General features: G+C 41.5%; 1 protein-coding gene and 1 long non-coding RNA gene across 3 annotated transcripts in view; one reads left to right on the top strand and one right to left on the bottom strand.

Moving 5' to 3' along the window:
* The window catches only part of LOC306973218 (lysine-specific demethylase 4A-like), a 36,133-nt gene extending 18,860 nt beyond the window's left edge, over positions 1 to 17,273 (top strand). For both annotated transcript variants that reach the window (XM_079570088.1, XM_079570087.1), the window contains exons 17-22: positions 4,172 to 4,280; positions 9,804 to 9,995; positions 14,885 to 15,055; positions 15,142 to 15,261; positions 16,890 to 16,982; positions 17,122 to 17,273. In XM_079570088.1, coding sequence (XP_079426214.1) covers positions 4,172 to 4,280; positions 9,804 to 9,995; positions 14,885 to 15,055; positions 15,142 to 15,261; positions 16,890 to 16,982; positions 17,122 to 17,259 — 823 coding nt within the window. In that variant the 3' untranslated portion in view covers positions 17,260 to 17,273. The remainder of the gene's footprint in view (positions 1 to 4,171; positions 4,281 to 9,803; positions 9,996 to 14,884; positions 15,056 to 15,141; positions 15,262 to 16,889; positions 16,983 to 17,121) is intronic.
* The window catches only part of LOC306973284, a 547,876-nt gene that overhangs the window by 280,460 nt on the left and 243,726 nt on the right, over positions 1 to 23,690 (bottom strand). The window lies entirely within an intron of this gene.

Below are 23,690 nucleotides of genomic sequence, written 5' to 3'. Positions count from 1 at the left end.
ATTTTGGAACCTTATTTGCCTATTCCAGTTGTTCCCAAACTTTTCACACAAAGTTCCATCTCATAAAGATTCAACCTTCAAATTACCACCTCTTAATGTGACCTTCCAAGTACAACCTCTTAAAATATGTGACCTTCAAAGTAGGGATGCACCAATCCGCTTTTTTGAGCTCCCGATCTGATCCGATATTTTTGACACTTCATCTGGCCGATACCGATCCGATACATAAAAAATGTGACAAAAAATGAAAAGTTACAAAATGAGTTGAATACACCCCCCCCCCCCCCCCCCCCCCCCCAAAAAAAATGGAAAAAAAATGGATGACATGAGGAAAAAGATCCATTTTGATGAGTTTTGTAGATCTTAGCTTTCAAATGAGGCGTTACACTGGCTTACAGGATTTGGGTAAAGCTGAACTGGAGAAAATGCTCTCGGTTCAGGCGGGAGTTAAGAGGTTAAATTAGAAAGTTTTTCAGAAGCAGGTGTTTTAATTCTGTTTTGAAATGTGTCTTGTAAGCCCACGGGAGCTGAGCACTTATGTGAAAGACACAATAATAAGAATAATTCAAATCAAATAAATCAATTCAGTGTCCTAGCTTAGCGATAGCATGAAGGCCGTGAATCTGGGGTCCTGAATCTGCAGCGGCTCCATCTGCAGGTTTACCGCTGTGCTGTGATAAACCTTCGAAGCGCTGCAGTGCGTTAAACCTGCAGACTGGAGCCGCTGCAGATTCAGGGCCGCAGATTCACGGCCGTCTTGTATCGGACCTGTCCAGTCATCAAATCCGATCCAATCCGATACTCTAAAAAAGCCTGATCGGCTACCGATACCGATACTGAATATCGGATCGGTACATCCCTACTTCAAAGTACAACCTCTTAAAATGTGTGTCCTTCAAAGTACCATCTCTTAAAACGTGTGTCCTTCAAAGTACAACCTCTTAAAATGTGTGTCCTTCAAAGTACAACCTCTTAAAATGTGTGTCCTTCAAAGTACAACCTCTTAAAATGTGTGTCCTTCAAAGTACAACCTCTTAAAGGAATAGGCCACCGTTTTTACATACTAAGATATGTTCTTACCTCACTTTAGACGTGTTAATATATCCCCGTCTGGTCTTGGTCCGTGCGCTCTGCCAGGCAAACGGAGCACATACGCAGCCTCTCCCACATGTCACATAGCTCCAAAAAAGCTCACGATAGAAGCTACCAAGCTCTTCCACGTGTTCCTATTTAAATAAAGTTACGTGAAGTGTTTTCATGCGAAGTATATTTACACAGAAATGTAACATGTCGATTTTATAAGCAAATAAAAAGGGGGACTATATTGTGAGGCGTAATGATACGAGGAGCAAAACGTCCGCGTAGTAACTCCTAAAGACTTCCCCCGCTCACTTCCGTCAATAACCTTTAGGAGTTACTGCGCGGACGTTTTGCTCCTCGTATCATTACGCCTCACAATATAGTCCCCCTTTTTATCTGCTTATAAAATCGACATGCTACATTTCTGTGTAAATATACTTCGCATGAAAACACTTCACGTAACTTTATTTAAATAGGAACACGTGGAAGAGCTTGGTAGCTTCTATCGTGAGCTTTTTCGGAGCTATGTGACATGTGGGAGAGGCTGCGTATGTGCTCCGTTTGCGTGACAGAGCGCGCGGACCATGACCAGACGGGGATATATTAACTCGACTAAAGTGAGGTAAGAACATATCTTAGTATGTAAAAACGGTGGCCTATTCCTTTAAAATGTGTGCCCTTCAAAGTAAAACCTCTTAAAACGTGTGTCATTCAAAGTACAACCTCTTAAAATGTGTGTCCTTCAAAGTACAACCTCTTAAAATGTGTGTCCTTCAAAGTAAAACCTCTTAAAACGTGTGTCATTCAAAGTACAACCTCTTAAAATGTGTGTCCTTCAAAGTACAACCTCTTAAAACATGTGTCCTTCAAAGTACAACCTCTTAAAATGTGTGTCCTTCAAAGTACCACCTCTTAAAATGTGTGTCCTTCAAAGTACAACCTCTTAAAATGTGTGTCCTTCAAAGTACAACCTCTTAAAATGTGCCCTTCAAAGTAAAACCTCTTAAAACGTGTGTCATTCAATGTACAACCTCTTAAAATGTGTGTCCTTCAAACTACAACCTCTTAAAACATGTGTCCTTCAAAGTACAACCTCTTAAAATGTGTGTCCTTCAAACTACCATTTCTTAAAATGTGTGTCCTTCAAAGTACAACCTCTTAAAATGTGTGTCCTTCAAAGTACAACCTCTTAAAACGTGTGTCCTTCAAAGTACCACATCCAAAAATATGTGACTTTCACAGTACAACCTCTTAAAATATGTGACCTTCCAAGTACAATCTCGTAAAATATTTGATCTTTCCGATTAGGCAGTTAAGCAGAATATGACCCAGCTAAGTAACCTGAATGTACAGTACAGTAAAAAATAAGTGCTATTTCCCCTCTTTATTTCCACTCCTGTTGGTTGCTGCTGGTTGAGTCGTACTTATGAAAATAATGCACATATCAGATATGCCTGCAGGAGGTTCACATGGCACACATAAATTCCATTTACCATTCTCATCTCAGGCAAACGTTGATCTCATTTCAGATTCTATAGGCCTTGTCAAAACTCGTCTGTTGGGGGGAGAAGTCTGAATTTCATAACCTTCCAAATGTCAGGATTAATGTCTGTCAGAGTCTCTACTCAAGTGCTCTGCTGTTTGCCATTTAGAGATTGCGTAGACTAGATGCTGACATGTCAATATATTTTTTTTCAAGATAATACCCGCAACTCCCCTATCTCATCTTCAAACAGATTTTTATTCATAATCCATTTTGCTCTGGTAGTGTTTTTAGCTATCAGGAACCTGGAAGTAGCACTTGTATGATCTAAAATGATAAAACCTTCAAGTGTATTCCAACCGTTCCATCATACTTCACCATGTTTTTAAAAAAAAACACTTTTAATGACATGGGATTGCAAAATGAAGAGAGTTTTCCTGTGGCACGTCCTTCTTTCCTCCGCCTGTTCATTGAGCCAGTTAGTGATTGTTTCTGTTTTTTAGCCTTTTCAAAGCTAAAAGCCCCTGCAGCTAAACGCACTCTGTAAATGCCGCCCATGCCATTTGCGCACTCACGCACATGCAGAACTCTGTGGCCTTTGGTTGGGAAATGTCAGACAGGGAAAGCCCTGAAGCAAAGCATTTTCAGTTTTTGATTCTATTTGTTAGTCTATTCTTTACTGCAGTAGTCACAAGGTTGTTTTTTTGGATGAAAGGTTAGAGACCCTAGAGAAAATCTACGATAGGAGGGCGGTTTACTATAGATTAGGCCATTTCAGAATGAGCTTTAATGTATCAAATAATGGAATTCTAGACTAAAGTAGTTCAAAGGTTCACAGTTCAGAACCTAGGTGGTGACATTTTTTCCCAAGATGGGAAACGCCAGTCGCTCCCTGATTGGCCAGTCGCCGACATTGGCAGCCAATGATAAGTGGAGCACCAACCATGACGTCACCTCAACAAAACAACGCTAGCTTAAACTAATCCAAATTAACCGTATACCTGACCTTAATCCTAACCCTCAGGCATTAGTATGAATCTGACCAATCAGGGAGTCGATATGCAAAAGTGGCCTTTTCCATTCTGGGAGAAAAAAAAGCATCCATGTGCATTTAATGTTTGTAGCACTAAAAGGTTTGCATGTTTTATGCTTTATAAGTCCCAATAGAGAGGAAATGTTTTCTTTCTCTGCAGATTTGATTGTATCTAGTGTAGATTGAATTGAACTGCTTCCTTTGTGATTTGCTAATGTGCTTTCAGCTCTAAACTTTTACGGATCTTATTATACACACATCTAGGAGGAGTATTTGTGTCAAGCCTTTCCTCTGCACTGTCTAGAGTAGTGGAAGTACTCAATTTTCTAAGTGAAAGTACAGATACAGGAGCAAACAATTTCCTTCCGTATTTTTATAAAACGGGAATCTCCAACCAGTAGCTCGGGAACTTCCGTTCACCTTCCATCCCTTTACTAGTAGCTTCCTACATTTCTACATTTCCACACAGATGAATCACATTTTAGATGCATCATCTTTTTGTTGAACACAACAAAGTTTAGTGTAAGATGAAGCTTAAGTCATCTTTGTTCACTTTTGCTGTCTGTCTCCTGCAGGTGGGTGCATGTGCTCTGTGCCATCACTGTGCTGGAGGCTCGGTTCGTCAACGTCAGCCAAAGGCGACCCGTGGACCTGTCCACCGTCCCGCTGCAGCGCTTCAGACTGGTATGATCGTTTGTCATGTCCTTTTCACATTCGTCATGTGGCTCGGATAACTTTAGCCGTCAAACATTACATTGGAGAAAACCAAACAACAGCTACAGAAGAGGCTTTATCAACACGGGGGGAACACACCACAAGGAAAGCACAAGTGGCCCCCAGTCTGCTGTTCACCTCCACCTCAAAGGGTGTCAGGGAGGACAAAATTTTAGCCAGAGAAAAAGTCCAAGTCTAAAAACATTGGTTCGTTCAGACTAACTCGTGAGTTAGGTCGTTAGGACTCAGAACTACAAAGACCTAGGACTACAAAGATGTTTACCCACAGGTGAGAGTAGCTGTTAATAGAGGGGAGGGACTGAGCCAAGCTAAACCCCTCCCAGTGGTCTATATCTGGTCTGCAGGCTGAGCTGAAACTTCAGTGTCGCTGATGAAGCCTTTTGGATGAAGAGGCGAAACATTCTACACTTCAACTACAGAGTACAGAAAAACAACGACAAATAGACGTCAAAATGAAATGTTCTTGAATACGGAGGAGGCAGCAATGGTTACATTCACTTTGAAGTCACTGCTGACTGACGTCCTCTGAGTTTCTATGCCTTTGCAAATCTGCCATGTCAGTAATTTGGAAGGTAAAAATTCCCCCAATAAAAATAATAATCCAATAATAGCTCCGAGGTCCTCAGGTGATTCTAGTCAAGGTTTACGTTTTTAACTTGCGTAATGAGGTGCAAATGTTTGATGATTTGCACTGGAAGCCAGTGGTGGAAAGAGTTCAGAAAATGACATGGCTAAAGTTCTACTCAAGTGCAAGTACACATTTAAAAATGTACTCAAGTACAATACAAAATTACTTGGAAAAATGTAATGTGACTAAAATCGTGTTGAAGAGTAACATCTTCTTTTACTCAAAGCATAGCCTTTTCAGTAACTTCACCCTTCATACTAAGTAAGTACATTTTATTTGTATAGCCCTTTTCCCAGACACGATGTCACAAAAGAAAATTGAAAAAGCAGCATATTAGTTCTCTATGAAATAGAGAATTATATTTGCACAGATCAAATAAAAATCCATGAAATATTATACAACAAAAGTGTGCCTTTTGTTACATGAGACCAGTTCCACTTTCAGCACAAGTTTATTATCAGTGGGATGACCTGGGGCAGTCTGAGATCTGAGACAAAGGTCTATTATTCACACATGCTATTTACTAAGCTACATTTCATGCACCCGAGGAGCCAATGTCAGCCTCGCCCTCTTTGAGCTCTGGCCAATCAGAGCAGAGGATGAGCCGCCGCAGCAGCAGCAGCAGTGTGTGTGTGCGTGTGTGCGTGTGTGTGTGTGTGTGTGTGTGCGTGTGTGCGCGTGTGGACAGCGGAGGAGAGAGAGCGGCTGGAGAAAACGAGCCGGTACTCCTGACAATACAAAGTGCATGGAGGATTGCATTGTACTTTGTACTCCGGTAACGGAGATCATTCCAGATGTAGCGATTTACAATTACATGAGTGATACTCAATTACAAGTAAAAATTTACTAAAAAGGATACAATTACCCAAAAAGTATACTCACACATACTTACTGTAACCTGAGTACATGTAATTTGTTACTAAAAAGGATATTCATACCATGGTGCACAATTAAATGAATACAAAAATATAGAATTTGACAAATGTTGTTACGATATGTGAAAGATTGCAAACATCCTGATGCTGTATTTTGATTTTTTGTGGGTTGTGGCTGAAGGTTGAACCTGAAGCTGCTCCAGTGGAGAATCTTTGGCATAAAGGCTGCACAAGCGTCTCTCCCGCTGGCACATATTTCACAGGGAGATGTTTCCAGTCGACGCAGCTGTAGTGGCACCTAACTTGGTTTGCGCAGAGATCACCCACTTCCTTTTTCAAACGTGGACGGTAGATTTTGTGGCGCCTTGTGGTCGCTGGTCATGCTCATCCAGTTTCACTTCTCACCTGGATGTTACCAAAAATGTCCTGCGTGGCACTTTCAGTGTCTGCTAAAGCATGATGGTGGGTTTATTGTTCTATTTATGTAAGTCTCAACCACAGGATTACATTTTCTACATGGAAACCGACATGCAGACTTTGTTGAGCCAACCTAAAACCGCTGCAGCTTTGGACCATTCAAATGGACATTATTTGCGCAGCCCTTCCTATTATCGACTTCAACAAAAAGCTGACGGACTTTGACAATCATTTGATTCAATTGCAGTTCGTTCAACAGCGGTAGTGTTTGGTTTTGGTGGTAAACTCCCTCCCTATACTTGTGAAGTTGCTTGAAACTCCAAAGAAGGAAAGAAAGAGGAACGTTTCAAAAGCCCATGCGGAGTCTGACTCACACGCTACAGTCGGCTCAAGTCATTGTCCTCACTGGCTGGCCCTTTGTCGCTCCTGGTGCGTTCTCAGTAGACCTTCGCCACTATTTCAGGGTATTATGTCATTGCTTCCTCTTTTTGGTGCTTAGATTTCCTGTCTCCTATCTGATCACACCATGCTTAAGGGTTGTTTTGCAAGAGTCATAGTCATAGTCATATTGAGTTCCTTTGATCCTTATAAGGCCTTATAAGGTTCATGTGATGGCAATCTATTCAGACGTGATGCGAACATGTCGTATTGGACCAAAAATATTGGGCAGATTGGACCAAAAGTCACTTTGTGGGACAGGCCCGAAGTTCACAGGCCGGTCAAAAGACAGTCATCAAGATCGTATCAATGGAAATTCTGTGAAAAATTATCGCCACATTGACTTCTGATTCACAAGAGCCGACATTTTCAACATTTAGTCCAAGTATGGTGCTTGGATTACAAAGTGAATGATTCAAAATAGGCTTGATGTTTCCAGTAATTTAAAGTACATTTTAGCTCTTTGAAAACATTTGTCAATCAGAGGTGAAAGTTGACACAGTTGGTCACACGAATCTGTGAATAGTGTTTAGTCAGTCCCTCCAGGATTTCGCAGGCATTTTTTGTGATTGTTGCTGGCTTAAATGCCTGATTTCTCGGGCCAATTTTCCAGAAGTTGCATTTCTTTTTCCTGCTTAAAACAATATATTTTGACATCAAAATTCAACTTTTCTTTGCATTTTACATCAGTTTTAACCAAAGAGAGACTCTGGGCAATAAGAAAAGACTTAAAATAGTCATTATTATTAAATAGTTGTATCATATATAAAACAGAATCATGTCAGGAGGCGACTCCACACAAATCTGATGAAGTAGAGCCGTGGATGAGAATCCGAGGAGAACACACGAAAGGACCAATGTTGTCTCGCTCATCGACATTGAGCTTCGACTCCTAAAGTTCGCACAGCAAAGAGAGCACCAGCCCTTCACACAAATGCCTGCGCATCACGGGGGAAAGAAACGATCTAAATGCACACACAGTTTTTTATCTGCAACATCACCAAATCCTGGAGGGTTTATGTAGAAATATTAAGCAGGAATTGTCAGACGTCGAGGCAGATGGAAAAACAATGTTGATAAAACAATGCTGGACATTTCATGCTACAAACGGCCAGCGTTTCATGATAATCTATGTCACTTCCCCTGAGCCAAATTTGGCGTCTGTCTGGTGACTGTACGTAATCTTTGAAGTGGGGTATTACGCAAAATCTACTTTTTAAAGCTGTTTATATTCCAATGTTGTTCTCTCATCAGAAATATACCTGGAGCAGTGTTTAGACCCACTCACACATCTTTGAGTTTTTTCTTTGAATCTTCACTGGTGGCCTTAAAGGTTCTTCCTGTTCCCATAAAGCTCTTCCTGAGGTCCTACATACAGTATGACTCCTGGAAATGCTTCCCTCACCTCTCAATCTCTTACTAAGCTTCATCCGTTCATTGCGGCGTAAAAACACTATTGTGTTTTCGTTTCCCCTTTTTTCTTTATTGAAATGACTCCACAGCAGAACAGAGGGGAGGGGATGTGGTTGGGGCATAGGGTGAAACTACTTAGTTTTTTTTAGTATTTTGTCTTTTAGATTAGTGTTGCATTTTCTAACCAACAAAGTGTGAGATGATGATAAAGATGTATTCGAGTTTATAACCAAATACCTGAAAAAGTATAATAGCCTGGAGAGATGGTTTATGGCAAAACACCGACTGCCTGTATCAGGAAACGTCTTGCTCTCTGGATTTATTGGACCCTCATTAATAGGGCTGTGCCGGTTTGGATATTTTCATACCGCGTTTCGAAGGTGGAGGGGACACATTTGAACAGGGGAGGGGGGTTATCCAAGCACCTGAGCCGCTGTTCTCCTGCCAGACCTGGCACTTTATGAAAAACTGAGTGAATTAGGCTCATATTATGAGATGACGCTCATGCTGATCATTTATTCAGCTTCAGCCTCTTCACTCCTACCATCGCAAACAAACATCTCTGCACTTGTATCTTTATATTTCCCACAAATGCAGATCAAATTGAGTGAAAGTCTGTCAAATGAATTGTTCTGATATTATTGGGCTAAGTTAGAGTCCAGACAGCAGGTTTAACACGTGTGTTAACCGGGTGAACTCTCGTGCCAGCCCGGTGCAGTTTCCCCAAAATCAGCTTCATCACCCGCTTTGTAAACACATCCAAAACTAAAGTTCCTCACCTTAAAGTTACTGGTCAGGCCTTTGTACTGATGAAGAAGGAAAACACACTGTCCACCTGCCGAGGACCACGAAGAGTCCTGCTCCTCCATGATAATCCGTGAAAAAGTCCGAAAACACGACACACGACTGTCCTTGTGCTTTGGTTTGGTTAAATCTGTCAGTCCGTCCAACCATCGGCCTCTTGTCTGCGTAGTTTAGCCGTTTTTCACCGGTTTACAGAGCCAGGTTTACATTTCCAAAAATGCCAAAACATTTTTTTCATGGAAAATGAAACGCGGGTCATGTGCATATGGAGCTGTATCTCGTCATCCACACACTCCACGCTCACATATGTGACTGCTGCACCTCACCTCCTTTTCATTTTATTTTCACCTGTGGCTGGTCTTTTTTGAGACTTTTGTTAGTTTTTTCGTGGAGACACTTGCTCTGGTTTTTTATTAGTTCCTTTTCTGGTTAAATTTTGTTTACTTAAAGGCATTTTTTTTTTGGGGGCAGTGATGAAGGTGAGGAACTCAGACCCGCGGTGTGCGTCATGTAACCGCGGTATGACGGTAATCCGGTTACCGCCCCAGGCCTACTCATTAATCACATTTGTATTTTCTGGTTTTACTTAGTCAATCTGGTATTTCCCCATTTTAGTTTGATTTCCTCAGAAGCGTTATTAACAAACCAATCTGGTTTTGCATCTAAAGGATTTACACCCAGCTGCTAGACATGGGGGAAAAAGTGCAATCTCTCAACGATCTCCTGTCGTATTGTAGAAAATGAGCAGATACACTTCACCTGTTAGTTCCACCTTCAAATGAGTGACCTTGAAACGCTACCAGATCATTTGTTAACATATATTCCAGCTAAAAGGCTGTGAAGAGATGATGTCTTCCCGTCCCTTCCACTGCCCTCTTTCTCCTGTGCTCCCTGCAGAAGTGCGCCCTGTGCCGGACCCGTCTGACCGCAGAGACCTGCGGGTGCTGCGTGCAGTGCTCCCACGGCCGCTGCTCCACAGCCTTCCACCCCACGTGTGCCCAGGCCGCGGGCATCCTCATGCACCCGGACGACTGGCCCTTCATCGTCTTCATCACCTGCCAGCGTCACCGCGTGCCCACGGCTCCGGAGGTGAGGCCTTTGGGGATGTTTCTGTGCAAACGTTTAATATTTCATGTCATCAACTTTTCGTATTACTGCTCCAGGCTAATTTGAAAGTCTCGAACTCCTTACATCGCCATAATTTCAAGTTTGAGAACGTCAATGCTGAGGTCCCCGAAAGAAGGTTTTTAGGCCTCAATTATGCCTGATATGTTTCACTTTCGTTAATGCTTTACTTTGGTGACCAGAAAAATTATACACAAGTTCTCAAATGAAATATTCATCTCAAACTTTTTCCAATCCGCCCAACTTCTATAGCACATAATACAAACAATTCAAAACAGTGCGGCATCACAACAAGAAATACGTAAAAGCAGGCAAGACACGTCAGGATTTTTCAGTTTTAGACAGTTTTCTCCCTGTGTTCTTCTGTGTTTTCTCCTCCTTTAATATCTTTTAAGCATTTGTATCAAATTCATGAACTTGCAGGCTCGTTTTCCAGCATTTCTGCATAAGTGACCCTGGAAAGTGATATTGATGTCAGTAATGTACAGCAAAAGTTTGAACCTGATATCTCACAGTCATGTTTTCTCCCCTTCTGAGCTGCGATGTTTTGCCTTAAAATCCTGGACTCTCTATAAGCGTGAAAGTGCATTTTGGGTGATTTTAGACCGGAGTGCATTACAGTTGTCCAGGCGTGACTAAATTAAAGCACGCATGACTTGAGGCGAGATCTGGCGTAGCGTCCAATGAAAAGCTCCTGGACTTTGCTTTGCCACAAATGAACACAGGCCTAAGACAGAAGTCACGACCGAAACATCCTTCCCGACTGCCACAGGGGACTTCAGTTGCATATTCCAAGACACGCTGGCCGCTGGCACACGATGTACATGATGTGTATGAAGTGCCTGTGCTGAGCAGGTCCGGGCGCGTCACAGGCGTCTGTCAAAACGCCTCCCCGAGCATCAGCCGGTTACTGTCTGTTCACAGGAGGACGAGACCGGGTTCTGGTCTGGGAACACGTGTGACTGAGCAAAAACATATTCCTTCAATTTGTTTAGGCACTGGGTTTAGCAATTGTCTGTGAATGAACCAGAGGGCGACCGGTTTGTTCTGCAGGTCTCACCTCACGGCAAGACGGTCCCGAGTTGGATTCCCGAGCCTTTCTGTGCGGTTTAATGTTCTCCATGTCTGTACAGGCTCCGGTTTCCTATACAACTAAAAGGGCTGAGGCTCCAGGGTGAACCTATTCTGTCCTACATGTGCCTAGACCTACGCTGCATTCACAAAGTTAACCCAGATGTGGGACATCGTCAGCCACGACAAGGAACATCCCAATGTGGCAGTGCAGTTAGGAAAGGAGCTGCGACGCTTCCTCTAATGGCTCCTTTAGCATACGAGCATGTTTTGAATAAATAATAATAGTTCTATGATAGCAACAACAGTAGAGCATTGCTACCTTTGCGTTGTAACATAAAAACAGGGTTCGAGGCCTTAAAGAGGGAGTATTATGCTTTTTTCAATCACATAGCACCAGTCTATATCACACTACAATGATGACAAACCTTCTGTTGGTCTGTAAATGCAGTAAATTAGAATAACTGCCTTGTATAAAATGTCTCTCTCAAAATGGCTGTAGTGAATGTCTTGAAATAGGCCTCAGTCTCTTTAAGAACCTCTGAGCCTTTCCGACACGCCCCCTCCACACGCTGTCTGTGGCATCAGTGGGGAGGGGGTTCTGCTGAGGAGCAGTGGTTGGTTACTCGGCTGGTGACGAAAGCTCGGAGGCGTCTCCAGGAGGTGGGGGCGTTCCTAGGAGGACTCAGGCAAACCTATCCCTAAAATGGCCGTTTTTACAGATTACTCAAAAATACGTGAATGTGCCAAGGCAACACTTCAGGCATGTTTTTAATGAGGGAATGACATAATAACATGATGTAAAGCTTGAAAAATTCGATTTTGCATAATACCCCCCCTTTAATATATATATGGAGGTTAGAACTAGCTCTAAAGCTTAAAAATGACAGAAAAAGCTCTGTTCGAGAAGTACTTTCTCTTTTCCTATCTATTATAGAAAACGCTATCTCAATGGCCGCCGCCTGGGCGCCGCCATTTTTATTTCCCATACCGACTGTGAAGCTAAGCAGGGATGGGCCTGGTTAGGACTGGGATGGGAGACCGTTTGGGAACCTGGCGACAGTAGTCAGTGTGTGCGTGGTTGGTGGTGGGGGCTGATGTGCGCAGTGGACTGCATGAATACTGCTACAAATTGTACACCGACGAGCGTCTGGAAAAGCGCTATATAAGACTTGCCATGTTCATTTCCCAAAAATCCGCGGCCGGCCCCACGTCACCGTCCCACCGGCCGCGGGCATTGGTCACGGGTCCATATGGACCGCGGTGCTGCTGTCCGAGGACAACCCGCCGTCACAACAACGCGAGTGCACGAGATCTGACTGCCGTGCGTGTGTGTGTGTATGTGTGCGTGCGCGCATCCTAACAGGGCGATGTGTGTCATCGTCACTCACCCTAAACTGCAGCTGCAGACGCTCCGCAGGTACAGGTACATCCTCCAAAACACATCTACGCGTCTTTGTTTAAGTCTCTCCTGCAGTGACCGAGGCTGTGGTTCATTACAGATCCAGTGCTGTCATGTCAGAAGCTCAGACACATGCGTAAGATCCAATCCTGGTCATATTCCGTCTCCAAAGTTTTGTCTCCGAAAAAAAGTACACGCAGAAACACGAGCTTCAAATGAAACGCGCTGCTCCGAGAGCTTCAGCCTCCGTGTGCGGAAAGCGAAAGTGAAACCACTTAACGAGCGCATGGCCTGCACTGTAGCTTTTTTTTTTTATTTATGTTTTTTTTTCCTTTGCTGCTGTACCATTTCTTCTCTATTTCTTCTTTACATTCTATAAATCGGCTTTGAAAGCATTGCCAATTGTATTATAAGGATATAAATACTGTCTAATAAAAAACAACTTCTTATTTTTTAGATTGCTCCAAACCACGGGTCCTGCACCGTGAACCGAACCGTTACAGCTGAACCGCTAATATTTCTCCATAAATATTCCACTGTTTCTTGATTTCTATTCCCTGAGTTTTGCAACATATTGTCGATGTAGTTTATAAGAAAGGAGTACGGGTGCAAACACTCCAATTGCAGTTTGTTTGAAATTATTTTTTGCATTCATTATTTTAAACATTTGGAGTGGCCATAGTTTTAGGAATGGGTTGGGAACCACTGGTCTGCTTATTGCGGGTCTACAGCTGTACTGAGTGACGGGTTATAGGGACCATACTGGACATTTCTTTGTAATAACTCATAATCTCTGAATATCAAATGTGGAGACTAGCGAGGCCCGGCCAAAGGCCGGGTCTCAGCTAGTAGTTAACTAATGAAACACAACTTTGGGTAAAATATAAAGTACTACATTGGGAAAATGAGGAAAAATGCAAATGTACACACAATGAATATTGAGCCCAAAATTGTATTGTTGATCTGTCATTTATTAAACAATAAGTCGATATAGTAATTATCATGGCAGCCCCAGTAGAAGTAAGCAACAACGGCGTTCTCTTCCGCAAGGGACATGGATTTAGTTGTTTTTCACAAACAATATAGCGCACTTTACCTGACCTGTAACCACATCTCGTTCTTTTCCTCTCTTGAATAGACAATGCATCACTACTCCCACTCAGGTGCTCCTACAATTACAAGGCTGTCCGTAGTACTCATAGTAACACTTGATCCCGTCCGCCCACTCTGCTCTTGCATCACGCTTCGGCACCAGCTCCGACGGCCAATGAATCACCAATAACGATGGGATTTGGAAGTTGGAAAAGCAAAAGAAGTGATTGTGCCCAATGCAATAGCCATTTTTAGCATAACATTAGCCACATTAGCTTATCATCATATTTGTCCTTTAGCTACTTCTTTCCGCTAGTTTTTTTTATTTTGGGACTTGCACTGCAGGTACAGAGTGGATCAAGCCGCATTCTGTGCCTTGAACTGTGCAGGGTTGAAACGTGCTGTGTGAATTGGTAATGTTAACTCCTGCCCCAGCTCACCCTTTCTTAAAGGGGCTAGATGCAAGTTAGCCATTTTATACTCACTACTGCCACCTCAGGTCATACATGTCACTGCAGCATCTATATTAAGCTCGTGCATGACTGCAATTCGGACCCGAAGTAACACCGTTTTGAGCGACAGTGCAGGATTTTAGAGGCAGTTGTGGTGAAAAGGTCTGAGCTCATTCTACACATTAAGACATTGTAGGGGGAGGAAAATACATAATTCTAACATTTTTAAACTCTGTATAGTCCCTTTAACAGAGGTGCAAGGGGTAAAAAAAAAAAAGAAGCTTAAAATACTAAGATATGATAACGATAAACTCTATAGATACAGACGGCAACGTGTCATATAAGGGGGCGTGGCCTAGCCATGGGGGAAGAAAACCTCTCATGGGAATCACACATTTTCACTCTCTTTAGCTGTTTTCTGACAGACTACAAACATATTTATCTCACACCAATAAAGTCAAACCAAAATCAGGTCCATACGGATAGCAAATTGTTCAAAAAAGCAGCACTCGTTAGCTTCGCTTCGCCAACGTTACCATACTGTACTTCCTGGTTAGCATTGTCCGTTTTATCACAGTGTTTATGGGCTGTTGAACCACTTTGCTCCTCTCCACGTCTCTATCTTTATTTAGTTGAAAAATCTATTCATAATTCATTAATTTGTTCAAGTAATGGTGGAGAAGTTCATCTAGGTTTCTCCTCTTTGTTTTCCCCCTCTGGCTACTTCAAACATGACCATATATGGGCATGTGCAAAGATGCCGTCTGTATCTCTTGTCGCCTGAAGGAAAGTTGTCTTGACGACCTAGGAATAAATGAAGTTGTGTGTTTCTGTAGCGGACCAAGATGATGCAGAAGGACCTGAAGGTGGGGCAGAGGGTGATCTGCAAGCACAAAAACGGCCGCTACTACCACAGCGACGTGTCGGCCCTCACCACCGCCACGTTCTACGAGGTGGTGTTCGACGACGGCTCCTACAGCGACAATCTGTTCCCCGAGGACATCGTGGTTCGTGCTCTTTACATTTTCGTTCTGAGCCTGGACGAGGGCCGTACTTGACCTGTAAGATGTAACTGCGTGCCTTGTGGTTTTAGGACCGGGACTGTGCGATGATGGGACCTCCCGCTGAAGGAGACCCAGTGCAGGTCAGGTGGACAGACGGACTCCTCTACGGCGCCAAGTTTATAGCCGCTCACTCTGATCCCATGTTCCTGGTATGCAACTCCCTCTGTTTTGCCCTCATCTTCTGTTAAAGTACAGACTGTTCTTTTGACACGCCTCCTCAGCACATCCAAGTGTTGGCCAGAAAATTCTTATCATGCTTTTTTTTTTGGAGCGTTTGTGTTCAGTTTTTAAAAAAAAATTTCTCAATGAATGCGCAAAAAGTCTTTGTCACTAGAGCTATCTATCTAGAGTGTCATTACATTGATCGTAAACTACTAGTAGATCACCAAGGAGATTGTACAGTAATATTGATCCACATTTTATTGCTAGCATTTGGCACTGGACACACAGAAAGACCAGTCTAGTAGATTCTGGTTATCAGAGGTGGTAAGTCATAAGTCAGTAAATTTACTTTACTTGAGTAGTATTTTCAGTGCATAACTTATTCTCTTTGTTTTTTACATTCCTAAAAGAAAAAGGCTCCCAAAAAAAAGATTCTTTTGTATATGGCCATGTGTTTTGCACACACCCTCCAGAACAGTAGGTGGCAGTGTGTGCAGATATGCTGTCAAAGCCACCGACTTCTGATGAAGAAGAAAGTTTGTTTTTGAACAGGTGGTGAATTCAGGCGCGATCGTAGTTTGTACTTTGCCCTTGATAGAAATCTATTGTTCGATCTATGAGGCACATAGCATGAAGCAGCAAAAATAATGAAGACATTTTGGGAAGAAAAGTTATTTTTCTTAACCCCTTAACTCCCACCTGAACCGAGCACTTTTTCTCCAGTTTGGCTTTACCCCAATCCAAAAGCTTCCTGAAAAAAAGCTGTGAAAATAGCAACAAAACTGAGACGAAAACAATGATGGAAATGTGACAAAAAAGTGACGAAAAATTTATGAAATAGTGGCAAAAATGTCACAAGAAATTGACAAAAAAAATTACGAAAAAATGACAATAATATGACAAAAACATAACAAAAATATGACACAAATTTGATACAAATTTGACAAAAAATTTTACAAAAATGTGACAAAAAAATTACAAAAATATGACAAAAATTTGATAAAAAATAGACAAAACGTGACAAAAAAAGACCAAAATTGATTAAAAATTTAGGAAAAAAATTACGAAAAAATGACAAAAATGTGACAAGAAAATGTGACCAAAAATGTGATAAAAAATGACAAAAAAAGTTACAAAAATGAGTTGAACACCCAACCAAAAAATGATGGAAAAAAAATCTGATGACGTGAGGAAAAAGATCCTCTCGGTTCAGGCGGGAGTTAAGAGGTTAACATTTTTAAGCTACTGACAGGAAGGGACATAGATAGAGGTAAAGCTCCGTAGCAGTTTGACTCATTTCCCATGAGCATAACACGGCAACAGAACTGTTTGCCTCTAGCTATGTCACATCCTGTCGTCGTCCAATAAAAAAGTCAAACTATAAACATCACAAAAATGGTCAAACCAAAGAAAGCTGGGTATATTTTGTGTCTAATGTGTCAAATGCACTTAAAGGATTGAACTATTGGTCATAAACAAAAATAGGATGAAATATACCAAGTGTGCCTTGGACTAAACTGCAGGGCGCTTGATGAAGAATGTTTGTTTACCGTCTTAAACCCCGACATGTTTCCAGATTGGTTGAGATTTTGGGCCCTTTTGTCTTTGTGAACAGGTGGTTTTTGAGGACGGGTCACAAGTCAGCGCCAAGCCAGAAGACATCTACACACTGGACGAGGACCTGCCCAAACGAGTCAAGTCCCGAATGGTGATTACACACAGCCCCCAGTCGGGACGCCAGTTTCTTAGTTGAATTACATTTAGCCTTGTTTGGTCGAAACCCTAATGAATGCTGTTTTATTTCTTTTCTTGTTTATTAACATGTCGTTTCTCCTTTTGTTCTCCAGTCGGTAGCTTCAGACCAGCGCTTCCAGCACTTCACGGAGCCCAAAGTGAGAGAGAACTCCAAAAGGCAGCGGATGATCAACTCCCGGTACAAGGAGGACTACATCGAGCCCAGCATCTACAGAACCATCATGGAGTAGCACCCTCCTCCCCTTTACCCCGGGCCGGGACTGTCCCTGACGCTGCCCCTCTCACAGCGCCGGCCACGTCCGCTCCCTTTGCTCAGGACAAAGCCATTTCTGATTAAGTCGTCGCAGCTCATAGTTTTCAGGCGACATCACTGGAGGCCCAGCACTTCTCACAATCAACTGACTTGGAATAAGAATAAGTCAAAAATAATCCCACTGTTTGAACATTGTCTTTACGTTGAACAAACTTGTGGCTTTTGCAGTATTTTCTCGAGTTGTTGGACGATCTTAAACTGCCTCTGCTGCGTGTCATCTCTGTGGTTGCGGACCTTTGAGTGACGTCGCTGAAAACTATGAGCAACTCAACTTCTGGCAATATATTTATTTTTAAGCATTTACTTCAAGCTTTTAGTTTGTCATCCACTCAATGATTTGACTAATATCTTACAGTTACTGTGCACATCAGACAGTGTAGCCACAGTTTCCACTAACTCTCAGCTTGATTAAAATGTTCTGACTGTCTGTAATGTTTGGCCTGTGTTGGTGAAACTCCACGTGATGTTTCTGATTCAGTGGCATAAATGAATTGGAATATAGAGCCATCCTTGAATCATGGGGTTTATATTATACCAGGTCTGGTGTAATATAACAGCCGACCGTGTTATGATGTTCTCTCATCAGCAGGGGCGGACTGGCCATGTGTCCATTCTGGAAGAGCACAGAAGGGCCACTGGCTCTAGGGCTCTTTACCTTACCCTTACCCCCGGGCGTAACTGAGCTTTACCCAAACCTAAAAGCTTAAAAGAAAAGCAATCAAAAATGTGCTGGAAAAGCAACAAAAAAGTGACAAAAACAAAATGTGACGAAAACGTGACGACAAAGCAATGAAAAAAGCGGTGAAAAAACAACAATAACATGAAGAAAAAAAAAAACGAAAAACAAAAGATGAAAACACAACGAAAAAGTGACAAAAACAGGCCAAAAAAACACAAAAAAAGTAATGAAAAAGCAACAAAAACATGACAAAAATGCAGCGACAACGTGACAAAAAGCTACCGTCACTTTTCTAGATTTTAGCTTCACACTTTGGCGTCACAGTGTTGCTCTCCAGTCAAGAAGCCTTTAGATTTGGGTAAAGCCGAACTGGAGAAAATGCTCTCGGTTAAGGCGGGGGGTAAGAGGTTAACATCTGTATTTGTGGAAGTGTCACATTTACGCTAATTTGGGCCAGGCTGACCAGAGTCCAGAGCTGGTTTTCAGTCCCAGTCCAGCCCCTGCTCATCAGGAACAGACTTTGTGGAGTATTTTGGTTCATTCATGCAGTTTTGAGTAAAACAATTTCACGTAAATGAAGGTTCTTGAGTCATCATCTGGACTCTGTAGTTGAAGTGATGATTCAAGAAGCTTCATCTAGGATGGACAACTCCTGTATGACTGAGAGCTCACACAGCCCTTTGATAGAGCACGTGTCCTCAGTCCAAATGTCCATAAGCCATCACCGGATTCATCCAGTACAGAACTCAAACTGGTTATTTAAAAAAAAATGTAGTCTTCGTTTTTTCTTTGAATTCCAAAAGGAAATGTTTCATTTTACTGATTGTTCCCAATAATATATGAATTGATTTTATTATTGAAAGACTCGAAAATCCCCTCTGAAAAGCTTGGATACATCGAATATTCAGGTTTTGTCGTCACAGTTTGACAATTTTTACGCATAAAATACTTCATTAAAGTAACAGGACAGTAATGTCTTGAATCTGTATTCGACTGAGGACGTGTCTCACTGCTGGCTGCAGAGGGCGCTAACACCAAACCATGAAATGCAAACCAATGCAGTCCGTGGTGATAAAGTGCCCTTTTCATTTGACTTTATAAAAGTGAAATATCAGTACTGTGTTGCCGAACAACAAGTGCAGCTACCTTTGTGTTTATATGAAGATTATTTACTTTATTGAAGTCTAATTTCTGGTTCACAAAGCTTAAGACTCCAGGACAACTGAGAGCTTATGCAAACTAGCAACTTTTTCAAGCTGTGGCGACTTAAAGCCACACTGCAGAACGTTTCACCCAATAAATACAATAAAAACAAGCCTTTATACTTTTACTGCTTAATGATAACTAAAAATGACCAAACAAACGGCTCAGCTCTCCTCAGACCTGACTGAGAGCGGGACGTCTCCAGCTCGTCTCCATGGAGATGCTGACTAAAGGCAGCCAAATATAGGATTCAAGTCGGTTAGTTCCTCATCCAAATCCATTTGATTATTCACTGCAACTAAAGCATCATCTGTGTCGAGCTGGTCATTAAGAGCATGTTCTGTATTGGCAACAGGAGAATCCAAAATGTTCCGTGGTGTGCCTTTAACTGACGAGGAGAGTCGACAGCTGTATGTGTACTGAAATCCACAACAACTTCATTCATTACTCCAATAAAGAGCTTTAGATAATACTGTATAGTTTATCATCAAATTCAGTTCAAATTTCATCTGTGTCATTTGATCTAGCTGTAGCCCTACGTTTGTTAGCATAGCGTGGCTAGCCATAGCTCATTTTTGCTACCAATTTCAACACGAGCACTTAATGAAATGAGGTGATATGTTTGTACTACACGAAAATACTGTATATTTTGGTCCGAAGTTCGACTTTGTTAGGCTTTGTTTTCTAAGAAGAATAGTTACTACTGTATTTATGAGAAAACGAGGCAGGTTTTGAAAAGCAATCTATTTTTGGCCCAAATATTTATTATTTTTCCACGCTTGTGCTCAGTTTGCGAATGTTCCCCTCTCGGTGACATCGGCCTGGCTAATGTTTCTTATGGTTAGATGCCTAGCTTTTCAATTGAAGTAATATATTTTTGAGCAGAGTTAGCTAAAAGTTTAATTGCAAAGGTTGCGATGGAGCAGGTCCGTCTTTTCTGGTTTTAAGTAGTTTTTTTTTGTGTGGAAATGAGCCAAGAATCTGTACACACTTTGTAAAGTTCAGTAAAGTTTGGGGGGGAAAAAACTCTTGTGTATGTGTTTTATTGTGACAAAAATATATGTACAGTATATGCAAAAAACATTCAGACACACGGACTGCTGTAGCTGTAGTTGTAGCATTTGCATCATTTGGCACAGCACAAGTCTGGGTCAAAGTTTTACATCTTTGTGATCAGATGTGGTCCTTACTAATCCAATCATTTAAGTAAATATGAAACATACATTTAAAATATGAATAAATTGGACATATCAATGTGAAACTTTGTAGACTGACATGAACATTAAGTAAAAAATATAAAGGTTATGTGTGTGATGTTCGATAGCAACAACATGGCAGTTAGCGTTCCATCATAGATCTAATAATGGAGATCGGACAGTCGCAACAGCCATTTTGAGAGAGCAATTTTATACAAGTAGGGCTGCAACTAACGATTATTTTGGTAATCGATTAATCTACCGATTATTTTTACGATTAATCGATTAATCGCTTGGCTGTGAAAGGTGCATGGAAATTGCATTTCTTCATTTTTTTATCACATAGAGCTAAAGTGGCGCCGCTTGAGGACATGTTGATGGAGTGAACTTAAAGTAAATGTTTGTAGGAGGCTCTTTGTGCTAATTCTGCTTTCTGATTGGACGAGGCGAAGACAGATATTTCTGAAATTTATAATGTACAAAACACTGCAGACCCTCACTTTACAAACAAAGTAGGTTTTCATCCAAAATACATAATTGTTATGTCTTTTTTGCTCAATTTTAGTCTGTGTTTGCTAAAAAACGATTAATCGATTACTGAAATAGTTGACAACTAATTTAGTAATCGATTAGTTGTCGATTAATTGATTAGTTGTTTCAGCCCTATATACAAGGCAGTTATTTTAATTTACTACATTTACAGACCAACAGAAGGTTTGGTCATCATTGTAGTGTGATATAGACTGGTGCTGTGTGATTGAAAAAAGCATAAACCCCCTCTTTAATGACATTCAAGGCCTAAACCTGAACCTGGTCATTCAGGATGTTCAGCCGATCTCATTCTTTGGGCTCATATTTGTTGCTGAAACTAAACTTGACCAACCCCAGATCAGAGCTGAAATCCAAGTCCCGCCATATTTTTTGGCCAGGCAGTGACCAAGAAAAAATATATATATATACATATATAAAGGGGGTTGAAACAGCATTTACCATTTACAGCCAAGTTTCAGTGGAAAAAAAAAATTCTATTGTGTGATTGGATGTACAATATCCCTCTGTCCCTTTGTCTTTTCTGTCAGCGTAGTATTTACTCTCACGGACAATTAATGAGTAAAAATCCGACACCTGCAGTGGCGCTTCTGGCCTCTAGGGGCATGAATTACTTAGCACTGCTTTAAACCAGGCATAGTGGAGAGACTAACACTTATCCTGAACCTCTTCTCTCTGCACATGGCATACAGTATCAATTTAAACAGAAGTGATTCATCGTTTTAATAGATGAATCTGATTAGTTATTGAAGTCCTAAACAAAAAAATGTGCAGATTAAAAGAAAGAATTAAATGTTCAGCTGGAAATCTAATTTGTAATGATTAAAAAATGACCAACAAAGTGAATGCCAAAACAAATTTCATAACCCAGATGTGGAACTTATCCTTTTTGCTGTGACAACAACTGCATACCCTCCATAATAATAATCCAGTAAAAAGAACGTATCCTTCTGCTGCTTTCTTGTAACCGTGATTTAATTCAATCTCTGCTTCTTCCACTGTTTTAAAGCTCCATCCTCCAACCTCGAATGTGCTGAAAGGCCCAAAGAACTTGTCCTGACATAAGCCTGCCCTCAAACCCTCAAACGTGAAGTTCATTTAGGATTTAAATGTTTTTGAGTGCTTGATGCATCATTTCTGTTCATTAGAGAGTGTGTTGACTTGCTTTTGCAGTGTTTTATCGAAAATCCAGTGGCCTATAATGAATCCAAAAACGACACGGGACAATGCTTAAGACTGATGTATATTTGGGCTTCATTTTCCTATAACAATCTTGTTTAATGACTTGAAACTCTAGCTTTGACGATAAGCCTAAGCCTACACTCACAGCTGCAAACGCTTTCAAAATGTTCAGGACTTTTCCAGGATTTATCCAGAGCAGATTCAACAAAGATCGGACGAAGCCCGGACTTCAGCAGGACGAAAGTCTTGACAACAAGTGAACTACAAAGGGAAGTAAAGCGGCCATTTTGAATACCGAGGTAGAAATATGCAGTACTACAATATGTAACGATAGCTCTACTCAGGATGAAAATGAAAGACAACTGAATGACAGTGTCTGAACACAGATAACAGGAAAAACACGACCACAGAGACGCACGTTTATGTGATATAGGCGTCTCCCGGTCACGTGACGAGAAATGCGAGCGCGCCACATTTTGAAGGGAAGCCAAAATGGCGAATGCAACAGAAAACGATGGCGAGTCCGCACAATTATGCAGCGTTTTTTCACCTGCATCTGTTACAACTCACTTACAGGGAAATGCGGCACTTCAGTGCAAACAAACTGTCATCGTTGGATATTACAGACCCACACACGCTTCCGGACGTGAAGTTCTCGGTCAACATACCTTCACTGGAGTTTGGCGATATTTACATAGTACAGAGTTTCGTGATAGACTTTCCGGCTTCATACACAGGAAAATCATTAAAAGCATAAAAGCCTTTCTGCATACAGATATTTTGCTTCAGGATGGGTATCGAATACATCTGTATGGCAACCAAAAAGAAAGGATATTCTCATTGTCAGGAGTAAGGTAAGTTACTTGACTGTAAAACACACTGAACTGGACACCCAGCTTGTTGTATAGATCGCCCTTTCACAGATTCACTAACACTAATTCTCACATTGACAGTAAATCCTTCTATGCTACAGCAGTTTTCAATAGGCTAATCATTTGATGAGATATCCGATTGAAAAGTACAATGGGACCCCATTAAAAGAGTAAAGACATGAGAAATTCTGACACTGCTAATTTGCATCAAACTGCGCCACAAGTTTCAGGCATTTCAGTTTTGAAATGTAGATTTTAAATGAAACGTTGGTGAGTTTATCTGGAGTTCATTAGCATGTTTCCCGTCAAGATGGAGACGCTTAGTTGGCGTGACGTCATGCGGAAGGCGCCTATAGATACAGACGGCATCTCGTCATAGAAGGGGGCGTGGCTTCGCCGAGGGGGAAAATAGAATCTTTAGAGAAACACAATTTTCCCTCTTTTTAGCCATTTTCTGGTGAAATATTAACTTATTTATCACATAAATAAAGTCAAGTGTAAATCGGGCCCATATGGATATTTTCTCACAGCAGATTCTTCACTAGAAGTGAAAAAAGGCAGTTGTAGCAAGCGCTAGCTAACCGTTAGCATTAGCCCGATGCTAACATGTAGCATGAAGTTAACATTCTCCGTTATTCATGTATTTATGGGCTGTTGAACCACTTTG

Source organism: Gobius niger, assembly GCF_951799975.1.
Source record: "Gobius niger genome assembly, chromosome: 13".
NCBI classification, from domain to species: Eukaryota; Metazoa; Chordata; class Actinopteri; order Gobiiformes; family Gobiidae; genus Gobius; species Gobius niger.
Note: the sequence above shows the minus strand (reverse complement) of the source record. Positions and strands in the feature narration are given on the sequence as shown.